The sequence below is a fragment of the Pongo pygmaeus genome, chromosome 1 (genome assembly GCF_028885625.2).
Source record: "Pongo pygmaeus isolate AG05252 chromosome 1, NHGRI_mPonPyg2-v2.0_pri, whole genome shotgun sequence".
Classification (NCBI taxonomy): domain Eukaryota; kingdom Metazoa; phylum Chordata; class Mammalia; order Primates; family Hominidae; genus Pongo; species Pongo pygmaeus.
This window is the reverse complement of record NC_072373.2, coordinates 183459178-183471951: the sequence shown is the minus strand read 5'-3', so window position 1 is coordinate 183471951 and position 12774 is coordinate 183459178. Positions and strand designations below refer to the sequence as shown.

Here is a 12774-nt window from a genome sequence, read left to right as displayed (position 1 = left end):
ATCCAAAAAATCATTGCCAAGAATAATATCAAGAAGCTTTTCCCTATGTTTTTTTTTCTAGTAGTTTTATAGTTTCAGGTCATATGTTTAAATCTTTAATCCATTTTGAGTTGATTTTTGTATATGGAGTGAGATAAAGGTCCACTTTTATTCTTCTACTAGTGCATATCCAGTTTTCTCAACACCATTTATTGAAGATACTGTCCTTTCACCACTGTATGTTCTTGGCACCTTTGTAGATCAATTGACAATAAATGTGTGGGTGTATTTCTGGACTCTTTATCCTGTTTCATTAGTTTATATGTCTCTTTTTTTAGAAGCACTATGCTGTTTTGGTGACTTAGAGCTCTGTAGTGAATTTCAGATCAGGTAGTATGATGCCTCCAGCTTTGCTCTTTTTGCTCAAAATTGCTTTGGCTATTTGAGTTTTTTTATTCCATACAAATTTTAGGGCTTTTTTTTTTCAATTACTGTGAATAATGCCATTGGAATTTTGATGGAGATTGCATTGAATCTTTGGGTAGTATGGATATTTTAACAGTATTAATGCTTCCAATTAATGAACACAGGGTATTTTTCAATTTGTGTTTTCTTCAATTCTTTCACCAGTGTTTTATTCTTAGTTTAATTGTTTTATTTCCATAGGGTTTGGGTAAACAGGTGGTGTTTGGTTACGAGTAAGTTCTTTAGTGGTGATTTGTGAGATTTTGATGCACCTATCACCCGAACAGTATACACTGTACCCAATTTGTAGTCTTGTATCCCTCACCTCCCTCCCACCATTTCCCCCAAGTCCCCAAAGTCCATTGTATCATTCTTATGCCTTTGCATCCTCATAGCTTAACTCCCACTTATGAGTGAGAACATATAATGTTTAGTTCTCCATTTCTGAGTTACTTCACTTAGAATATTGGTCTCCAATTCCATCCAGGTTGCTGCGAATGCCTTTATTTTGTTCCTTTTCATGGCTGAGTAGTATTCCATGGTATATACATCCCACAATTTCTTTATCCATTCTTGATTGATGGGCATTTGGGCTGGTTCCGTGTTTTTACAATTGCAAATTGTGCTGCTACAAACATGCAGGTGCAAGTGTCTTTTTCATATAATGACTTCTTTTCCTCTGGATAGATACCCTGTAGTGGGATTGCTGGATCAAATGGTAGTTCTACTTTTAGTTCTTTAAGGAATCTCCACACTGTTTTCCATAGTGGTTGTACTAGTTTACATTCCCACCAGCAGTGTAGAAGTGTTCCCTGTTCACTGTATCCACACCTGTATCTATTATTATTTGATTTTTTGATTATGGCCATTCTTGCAGGAATAAGGTGGTATTGCACTGTGGTTTTGATTTGCATTTCCCTGATCATTAGTGATGTTGAACATTTTTTCATATATTTGTTGGCCATTTGTACATCTTCTTTTGAGAATTGTCTATTCATGTCCTTTGTCCATTTTTTGATGGGATTATTTGTTTTTTTCTTGCTAATTTGAGTTCCCTGTAGATTCCGGATATTAGACCTTTGTTGGTTGTATAGGTTGTGAAGATTTTCTCCCACTCTTTGGGTTGTCTGTTTACTCTGCTGATTATTTCTTTTGCTCTGCAGAAACTTTTTAGTTTAATGAAGTCCCACCTATTTATCTTTTTGTTGTTGTTGTTTTTTGGGGTTGTTTTGTTTTGGCTTGGTTTTGCATCTGCTTTTGGGTTCTTGGTCATGAAGTCTTTACCTAAGCCAATATCTAGAAGGGTTTTTCTGATGTTCTAGAATTTTTATGGTTCAGGTCTTAGATTTAAGTCCTTGATCCATCTTGAGCTGATTTTTGTATAAGGTGAGAGATGAGGATCCAGTTTCATGCTTCTACATGTGGCTTGCCAATTATCCCAGCACAATTTGTTGAACAGGGTTAATATTTGCTTTATATATTTAGGTGTTCCTATTTTGGGTACATATTTATCTACAACTATCATATCCTCCTGATTGATTGACCCCTTTCTCATTATATAATGGTCTTCTTGTCTCTTTTTACAGTTTTTTTCTTAAAGCCTAATTTGTCTGATAAAAGTTCAGCTACGTTTGCTCTCTTTTGGTTTCTATTTGCATGGAATATTTTTTTCCAACCCTTCACGTTCACTCTATGTGTGTTCTTAAAGATGAAATGAGACGCTGTAGGGGCATATGCTTGGGTCTTGTTTTATTCATTCATTCATTCAGCCACCCTTTTGATTGAGAATTTAATTCATTTGTATTCAAGGTAATTATTGACAGACAAGGACTTACTACTGCCATTTTGTTAACTGTTTTCTTGTTGTTTTATAGATCTTTTGTTCCTTTCTTCCTCTCTTACTCTTTTCCTTTGTGATTAGGTGCTTTTCTCTAGTGGTGTACTTTGATTTTTACTTTTTATCTTTTGTTGCTCTACTATAGGTTTTTGCTTTGTGGTTACCATGAGGGTTACATAAAGCATAGTTATAAAAGGCTATTTTAAACTGATAACAGCTTAACTTTCAACACTTAAAAAAAACTATGCACTTTTACTCTACCAACTGCCCTCCATTTTATGTCTTTGATGTCATAATTTACCTAGTTTTGGAGATGTGTCCCCTTATTGTGTATCCCTTAACAAATTATTGTAGCAACAGTTATTTTTAATAGTTTTGGCTTTTAACTTTATACTAGAGATAGAATTAATTAACATACCACCACTACATTATTAGGGTATTCTAAATTGACTGTGTATTTACCTTTATCAGTGAGATTTGTGTTTTCGATTTTCATGTTATTAATTAGTATTCTTTCATTTCAACTTGGAGAATTCACATTAGCATTTTTCGTAAGATGGGTCTAGTAGTGGTGAACACCCTCAACTTTTGTTTATCTGGAGATGTCTTTACCTCTGCTTCATTTTGAAATATAACTTTTGTTCCATGATTGAAATGGACAAAATTGTTTTTTTAATTATGCAAAGTGCCAGGGTAAGCAGAATTACTCTTTTTTTTTTTTTTTTTTTTTTTCTGAGACTGAGTTTCACTCTTGTTGCCCAGGCTGGAGTACAGTGGCGCAATCTCTCAGCTCACCGCAACCTCTGCCTCCCGGGTTCAAGCGGTTCTCCTGCCTCAGCCTTCCTGAGTAGCTGCGATTACAGGCAGGCACCACCGTGCTCGGCTAATTTTGCATTTTTAGTAGAAACGGGGTTTCTCCATGTTGGTCAGGTTGGTCTTGAACACCCGACCTCAGATGATCCACCCACCTAGGCCTCCCAAAGTGCTGGGATTACAGGTGTGAGCCACTGCGCCTGGCCAGAACTATTCTTATTTATCCTGAGCTTGAGGAAGAAAGAATTCAAAATTAAAATTTCACGTTACCTAATGGCCAAAGCCTGCATTCAAAATAAGTAATAAGAAAAACATATAAAACACAATAAGGTAAACAGACTAAATATATGCAGTCATTTTATTGAACCAATCTGACTAGGTAGGATGCAAATTTAAAAAGAAAACAACTTTATTCTTCTTCCACTTATAAACTTTAAACCTGCTTTGTGGAGCAAATTCTTCTTATCTCTGGGGAAAAATCCTGAGTAGGTGTCATAGAGTTCTCATTCATTTAAATCAAAAGAACAGTCTTATGTCAGTAATTAAACTATCTGGCCCAGTGTAATAATGAAACTTTCAAATACTTGTCCACTTGAGCTTTTCTTTCCATCCCAGCTTGGTACTTCTTTGGTCCTAGAGGCCAGCAGTGGGCAAGGGGTTTATCAACGATTTATTCTTACTGACTAGCTCCCCAATACCCAGTAGCTGCTGTTTCTGGCCCTTCCAGGAATGGTTTTAGGAGGAAAGGGGATAAGGAGTAAAAGGCTGGTACTATTGTGATCATGCCAAAGGGCTTGGTGGATATTCCATGCTTCCCTTTCTCTCAAGAGGGAACTCCCTTTCTTGGAGACTCTCTCACTAGAACTTTCCAGTGGTGATTCAGGGGACAAGAGAATATTTGTCCTTAGGCTGAGTTTTTTTCAAGCTGGTCCCAGAGCTCTCCCTCTTGCCAGTTAATTGGTTTAAGGACACAGTTGCACATCCTTGCCTCGCTGCTGTCCTCTGCCTTTCTGTCTGTTCTGAGTTATAGCCTTTCACATCAGTCCTGTACTTCCCAAACTCCGAGGAGCACAAGTCAGATCATCTAAGTGATCCTCTTGAAGCCTCTTGTTTAAGATGGAGGAAGCACCCTTCCTTTTCCATGGCACTCTGGCATTCCAACAACACTTTAAAGAATTTTTTCTCTCAAAATTCTTAAGCCTCTCCTCTTTAATCCTTCGCCATTTTTATGCATTATTACTTTATATGATGAGCTAAGAGTTACAAAACTGGTTTTTAGAAATCTCCTTAGCAAATATTTTACTGGTAGTTTAGCAGCTCACTTTATAATAAGGATATATGATATATTTCTTTGGTTCCTGTGCCTCTGGGACCTCAGCTCATCCTGAGGCAGAGAGTCCCATTTTGACATTCTGTTACGTAAACCAGTGGCAAAATGGCTTTAACCTGAGGGCAATAATTACCAGGAACAAACAGAAAACAGAAAAAAAGTAAACTGGTTATGATATCTAAGTCCCTTCCCTCCCTCCTCCTCACAGGGACCAGCTGGGTGAGATGTCGTACACCACAATGTGCATCAAGGAGACGTGCCGATTGATTCCTGCAGTCCCGTCCATTTCCAGAGATCTCAGCAAGCCACTTACCTTCCCAGATGGATGCACATTGCCTGCAGGTCTTTACATTCTTTTCCTAAGCAGTTCCTAGAGGCTGTGGGATCCTGGAGACCACAGTGACAAAGATTAGTGAGTCTCTAAGCACTTGGAGAAGTCAAAAGATAATTCTAACATGTGGCTTATGTTTAATCACCTATGAGGAGCTCAGAGGATAATGCTTTGGTCAGACGTGAATTTCAATGACTTTCCCAAAGGCACATAGCCAGTTGCAGCAAAGCTAAGCCCAGAATCCATGTCTCTGGAATCCCGGTCCAGGGTCTCTTCCATTGTGGGACATCATTTCTAAGATAATCTTTGTTTGGCTGAGTTTGAGACCGAGCTGAAACTTCATGGAAAATAGCACCAGTATCTTTATCTGAAAGACCAAGGGGGATCTTTGGCCTCATCATCATAATATCACCCTTATAAATGTACAACATTTAATAGTTAATATAGAGCCTTCAAACCCATTATCTCATTTTTCCCCTTGGAATCCAATGTTAACAGACAGTTATACAATGATTTACAGTTTACTGAACACTTTTAAATACTTCTGATGTGGCCAAAAATCCAGAGGCAGCCCCAATGTGTAGATGATGTTAACTGATGTGAGCAGAGCTAGAACTCGTGTGGAGGCCCTGAGTCTGGAGCCTAGAGCTCTTCGGAACAACACAGGTTTCTGAACAGGGCTTATAGGAAGCAGAGGGGTCATGTGAGACATATTATCTGATTCAATGTTCTATTAATTCATGTCTTAGGAAGCAAGCCAACAGGATTGCTTTTGGCAAACACCTAAAGCCTGTTACTGTAACTTTGCTGACAGACTCAGAATTAATTTCTGGAAACTAGAATTATTTCTGGAAACCAAATAACCCTCAAATTCTCCCTCCTTTGTTTTGTACTCTGTTTCTCCCCAAACCACAAGGATATTTGCCAAAATTCTCCACTTTCCATATATGAACAGCACCAATGGAAATTTGTCACACGATCTGCGTGATGGAATCACAGTTCTGTGGGGGGGGGGGTGTGTGTGTGTGTGTGTATGTGTGTGTATGTTTTCCTCTCGAGACAGAGTCTTGCTATATAGCCCAGGCTGGAGTACAGTGGCGTAATCTCAGCTCACTGCAACCTCTGCCTCCCAGGTTTAAGCAGTTCTCCTGCCTCAGCCTCCCGAGTAGCTGGAATTGCAGGTGCACACCACCAAGCCTGGCAACTTTTTGTATTTTTATTAGAGATGGGGTTTCACCATGTTGGCCAGGCTGGTCTCAAGCTCCTGATCTTGAGACCAGCCCTCCTCAGCCTCCCAAAGTGCTGGGATTACAGGCGTGAGCCACTGTACCCAGCCAGTTCTGTGCTTTTATACCCAAATTGTCTCCAGGAGTGCTTAATAGTCCATTAATAGGTATTTAGGCCAGGCACAGTGGCTGACGCATATAATCCCAATATTTTGTGAAGCCAAGGTGGGAAGACTACTTGAGGTTAGGAGTCTGAGACTAGCCTGGGCAACATAGGGAGACCCTGTCTTTACAAAAAAAAAAAAAAAAAAAAATAGCCAGGCATGGTGTTGCGTGCGTGTATTCCTGCCTACTTTGGGGACTGAGGCAGGAGAATCACTTGAGCTCAGAAGTTCAAGGTTACAGTGAGCAATGTTCACGCCACTGCTCTCCAGCCTGAGTGACAGAGCCAGACCCTGACTCTAAACAAAAACAAAAAACAAATATTTAAGTGATTTCCAAACATAGCAGAAAACATAAGCATCGTTTATCCCTTTGATATGACACCAACGGCTACTTAAGATAGAATCGTGAATTAAGTAAATTGTTGTGTGGAAAGCTAAGGTGCCAACCCAAGCCGCATCTTCTTAGGTGCTCCTCCCTCGTGTCATCAGCTACAGCAGGCAGAGCATTGCCAGGAGCTAGCTCTTCCCTTCAAGAATAAAAGTCTTGTTTAAGAGCAGTATAACAGTAGCCCACAACGTGCTCTTTCTCCTGCAGTCTCTTTTATTTCCCTCCTTTCTCAGGGATCACCGTGGTTCTTAGTATTTGGGGTCTTCACCACAACCCTGCTGTCTGGAAAAACCCAAAGGTATGATTCTCTCTTGTACATAAATACTTCCAAGAACTAATGCTGTGCAAGTCACTTTTTGGTAGCTAAGCACAGAAGTGGCTATATAATTAAGGGAAATGACACAAATTAAACAAAAATAAACATAAAAGCCAAAAGAAATGTAAAACTATTCTGTGTTCTTGAAACACTCTTGACGCGTGTCAGTGATTTCTTTCATGTAAGCCACTAAGGTTTAAGATCTATTACATGTAATAGGAAGCTGGAGTATATGTCTCTGTAACAATTGGCCACATAATCATTTTGACTTGATTTCTAAGTGGATGCACATCCATTTCTAAGTGGATGTATCTCCATAGTGAAAATAATACCACTTGCCATAGTATTTTTGTTTCCCTGGGTATCAGACAAATCAGCTGTGAGGCTGCAAGGTCTGCAGGTCTGAAGATACACTGCCCAATATAGTAGCCACGGGCCACATACGGCTACTGAGCACATGAAATGTGGCCAGTTGGAATTGAGTTGTGCTGTAAGTGTAAAATACGTGCTGGATTTTGAAGACATAGTACCCTAAAAAATGTGAAACATTTCCTTTTAGTAAGTATTTATATTGATTACAGGTTGGAATGGTAATTTTTGGTTAAATAAACTCTATTAATATTAATTTCACCTTTTAAAAATATGACCACCAGAACATCTTAAATTACACATGTAGATCACATTATATTTCTATTGATTGGTGCTAGGTGGTAGGTGAAGAAATGTGTTCATGTTGTTTGGGGGATGGTGGTGGGGTTGTCCTCTCATTTCAGGTCTTTGACCCCTTGAGGTTCTCTCAGGAGAATTCTGATCAGAGACACCCCTATGCCTACTTACCATTCTCAGCTGGATCAAGGTGAGAACAATTTGAAGTTGCTGAAAGTATCCAAAGATGTTTACTTGAGAGTAGTTTATTCCTTTCAGCTCCTCAGCTCTATAAATTCTTCCAGGGAACCGTAGATCTTGGTGCCTGTTCGAGCCCCAAAGGATCAGTTAGTTTTACAAAGGACAATCCTATTCTCTGTCACATCCTTTTTGGCCATGCCTCAAAAGCAGTCCCACAATGTAAGCTACTGCTTATAGGCTCAATGCAGTCCACCTTCAAAGCAAGAGAAATAATTTCATGAGTAACTCCAACTGCCACCTTGTTATAGGGAAGGCATCATGTTGGAGCCTGCCAGCTCACATTCTCACAGTGAACAATTTAAGTCTAAAGTTCAAAAGTTTCAATGGCATTTGGTGGAAAAATATCACTTTACTGTGTACTTCAGACTTCTTGTGCTAATATTTTACTATAGTCAGAAGAAACATCATTTTTTCAAGTATCACTTTCTTTCCCTCTTGTCTTCAGGAACTGCATTGGGCAGGAGTTTGCCATGATTGAGTTAAAGGTAACCATTGCCTTGATTCTGCTCCACTTCAGAGTGACTCCAGACCCCAACAGGCCTCTTACTTTCCCCAACCATTTTATCCTCAAGCCCAAGAATGGGATGTATTTGCACCTGAAGAAACTCTCTGAATGTTAGATGGCAGGGTACAATGATTAAACATACTTTGTTTTTAAGTTAAATTTACAGCTAATGATCCAAGCAGATAGAAAGGGATCAATGTATGGTGGGAGGATTGGAGGTTGGTGGGATAGGGGTCTCTGTGAAGCTACACATGATCCAAAATCATTTCTAGGTACACAGTGTGTCAGCTAGATCTGTTTCTATATAACTTTGGGAGATTTTCAGATCTTTTCTGTTAAACTTTCACTACTATTAATGCTGTATGCACCAATAGACTTTCATATATTTTCTGTTGTTTTTAAAATAGTTTCAGAATTATGCAAGTAATAAGTGCATGTATGCTCACTGTCAAAAATTCCCAACACTAGAAAATCATGTAGAATAAAAATTTTAAATCTCACTTCACTTAGCCTACATTCCATGCCCTGACCAATCCTACTGCTTTTCCTAAAAAATAGAATAATTTGGTGTGCATCGTTTCAGACTTTTTCCTATACATTTTATATGTAGAAATGTAGCAATGTATTCGTATAGATGTGATCATTCCTATATTGTTATTGATTTTTTCACTTAATAAAAATTTGCCTTATTCCTTATCATGGCTTTATGGTATTCTGTAATATGAATGTACTATAATTTATTTAACTGTTTTCCTTATTGGCCATTTAAGTTATTTCTAGTTTTAAAAACATGCTTGTCAATGGCAACAAAAGCCAAAATTGACAAATGGGATCTAACTCAACTAAAGAGCTTCTGCACAGCAAAAGAAACTACCATCAGAGTGAACAGGCAACCTACAGAATGGGAGAAAATTTTTGCAACCTACTCATCTGACAAAGGGCTAATATCCAAAATCTACAATGAACTCCAACACATTTACAAGAAAAAAACAACCCCATCAAAAAGTGGGCAAAGGATATGAACAGACACTTCTCAAAAGAAGACATTTACGCAGCCAAAAGACACATGAAAAAATGCCTATCATCACTGGCCATCAGAGAAATGCAAATCAAAACCACAATGAGATACCATCTCACACCAGTTAGAATGTCGATCATTAAAAAGTCAGGAAACGACAGGTGCTGGAGAGGATGTGGAGAAATAGGAACACTTTTACACTGTTGGTGGCAGGAGAATCACTTGAACCCGGGAGGGGGAGGTTGCGGTGAGCCGAGATGGCGCCACTGCATTCCAGCCTGGGCGACAGAGTGAGACTCCATCTCAAAAAAAAAAAGGGACACCAAACTTCTCAATCTTAATGTTGTGATCTATGTGGTATCTTCCATAATCTCTCCCAGACAGTCATCTTTTGCTGATATGATCTCACAGTATTTTTTGTTTATACCATTATAATCTCATTAATTGCAGCAACACAAATGACAAAAGACAACTGATTTCTCCCCTTGGATGATCTAATTTGCTTTCACTCTTCCATCATCACTTATAACATGATGATTCTCAAATTCATCTACCTAAAATTTATATATAAAAAAATCCCTCCCTTGAATTCCAGATCCTCGGAGACAGACACCCACATCTAAAACCAAATTTGTTTAACACTGGACCAGTCGTCCTGTATGACTTTCCATTTTGTCACTATTTTGTCAGCTGGTATACCAATATCCACCCAGTAAAACAATATTTCCTTGTTTTTTTCTGGTACAAACCCAAATAAATTACAAACATCAATAAAAGTAAAATTCTAAAATAACTCACTTTCTCTATGTATCTCCTTCTTGCTGGAAAAATGGGTTAGGTTAGTTCTTTTAAAAGCATGCATGATAAATTGTACTAAATACAATATTCAGGTCTGGACATACTAGGTATAATTTTCTGTGTCTCTGGGGTCTTACCTATTTGGGGTCAAAATAAACAAGTTTCTTAAGCTTATTAATATTCAATTTCATTATCCCCTTTAACAATTATGTTCCCTGGTAGTTTCATTGCCAATAATTTATTTGTCAGATTGCCAGGTGCTTCTAAACTTCGGTGTATTTTTTCATATCCAATTTTACTTTAAATATTTTTATGAAAAGAAGTCTGTTAAATTTCCTAATAATTATTATATTATTGTTTTTTCACTGACATTTTGTGAATTGAAAACCCTTAAAAATATGAAATCATTTCTTCCAAATAGGTACTACAGACAATTTTGTTAAATAAGAAGACAGAAACAGGGCATTATCAAGAGATAAATATTCAATATAACATATTTCTGTCACACATTTTTATACCAACTGTGCCAAAAATTGTATATCATATAAATGATAACAAGTTCACAAAGGCATTCCTTTATCCCTTAACTCTCAAATTAGAAACTTTCATAGGTAGGAAGTAGGGCAAGTATATATTCCCTTTGAAAGGTGCAAGAAAATGTCATTGGCATTCACCGTGGTACTCTTCAAGCTTAAAAAAACAGACTGCAAAACATTTACAAACATAGCCTATTTATTGGCTACCTTTATGTTTACATAAATATTGAAGATATCTCACCTCTTTCAATCAAATTATCTCACTGACATTTATTGACCACTTTCTATGGGGAAAAAAAATTGTGTTTGCCCTAGAAATCTTTGGAACTCAGTTCCTGAATAAAAATGTTCTCCTAAATAAATAAATAAAAAATAAAATAACATGCTTCTTGGCCATTTATGTTTATATTTGTTTTGTTCTCTGTGATTTGTCTGTACACTGTTTATGCTTGTTTTTCTATGGAATTCTCTGTTTCTTTTTTTTAAATTTTATTATTATACTTTAAGTTTTAGGGCACATGTGCACAACGTGCAGGTTTGTTACATATGTATACATGTGCCATGTTGGTGTGCTGCACCCATTAACTCGTCATTTAGCATTAAGTATATCTCCTAATGCTATCCCTCCCCCCTCCCCCACCCACAACAGTCCCCGGTGGGTGATGTTCCCCTTCCTGTGTCCATGTGTTCTCATTGTTCAATTCCCACCTATGAGTGAGAATATGCAGTGTTTGGATTTTTGTCCTTGTGATAGTTTGCTGAGAATGATGATTTCCAGTTTCATCCATGTCCCTACAAAGGACATGAACTCATCATTTTTTATGGCTGCATAGTATTCCATGGTGTATATGTGCCACATTATCTTAATCCAGTCTATCATTGTTGGACATTTGGGTTGGTTCCAAGTCTTTGCTATTGTGAATAGTGCCGCAATAAACATACGTGTGCATGTGTCTTTATAGCAGCATGATTTATAGTCCTTTGGGTATATACCCAGTAATGGGATGGCTGGGTCAAATGGTATTTCTAGTTCTAGATCCCTGAGGAATCGCCACACTGACTTCCACAATGGTTGAACTAGTTTACAGTCCCACCAACAGTGTAAAAGTGTTCCTATTTCTCCACACCCTCTCCAGCACCTGTTGTTTCCTTACTTCTTAATGATTGCCATTCTAAGTGGTGTGAGATGGTATCTCATTGTGGTTTTGATTTGCATTTCTCTGATGGCCAGTGATGATGAGCATTTTTTCACGTGTTTTTTGGCTGCATAAATGTCTTCTTTGGAGAAGTGTCTGTTCATATCTTTCGCCCACTTTTTGATGGGGTTGTTTGTTTTTTTCTTGTAAATGTGTTGGAGTTCATTGTAGATTCTGGATATTAGCCCTTTGTCAGATGAGTAGGTTGCAAAAATTTTCTCCCATTCTGTAGGTTGCCTGTGCACTCTGATGGTAGTTTCTTTTGCTGTGCAGAAGCTCTTTAGTTTAATTAGATCCCATTTGTCAATTTTGGCTTTTGTTGCCATTGCTTTTGGTGTTTTAGATATGAAGTCCTTGCCCATGCCTATGTCCTGAATGGTATGCCTAGGTTTTCTTCTAGGGTTTTTATGGTTTTAGGTCTAACATGTAAGTCTTTAATCCATCTTGAATTAATTTTTGTATAAGGTGTAAGGAAGGGATCCAGTTTCAGCTTTCTACATATGGCTAGCCAGTTTTCCCAGCACCATTTATTAAATAGGGAATCCTTTCCCCATTGCTTGTTTTTGTCAGGTTTGTCAAAGATCAGATAGTTGTAGATATGCAGCATTATTTCTGAGGGCTCTGTTCTGTTCCATTGGTCTATATCTCTGTTTTGGTACCAGTATCATGCTGTCTTGGTTACTGTAGCCTTGTAGTATTGTTTGAAGTCTGGTAGCCCAATGCCTCCAGCTTTGTTCTTTTGCCTTAGAATTGACTTGGCAATGAGGGCTCTTTTTTGTTTCCATATGAACTTTAAAGTAGTTTTTTCCAATTCTGTGGAGAAAGTCATTGGTAGCTTGATGGGGATGGCACTGAATCTATAAATTACCTTGGGCAGTATGGCCATTATCACGATATTGATTCTTCCTACCCATGAGCATGGAATGTTCTTCCATTTGTTTGTATCCTCTTTTATTTCCTTGAGCA

The 12774-nt window shown here is 38.0% G+C and overlaps 1 protein-coding gene across 1 annotated transcript in view; it reads left to right on the top strand.

Moving 5' to 3' along the window:
- Positions 1-8956, top strand: part of LOC129041220 (cytochrome P450 4X1) — a 28227-nt gene extending 19271 nt beyond the window's left edge. Inside the window, exons 9-12 of the mRNA XM_054496614.1 lie at positions 4633-4766; positions 6767-6831; positions 7623-7705; positions 8201-8956. Of these exons, the coding sequence (XP_054352589.1) occupies positions 4633-4766; positions 6767-6831; positions 7623-7705; positions 8201-8375 (457 nt within the window). The 3' untranslated portion in view covers positions 8376-8956. The remainder of the gene's footprint in view (positions 1-4632; positions 4767-6766; positions 6832-7622; positions 7706-8200) is intronic.
- The last annotated feature ends 3818 nt before the right edge of the window (positions 8957-12774 follow it).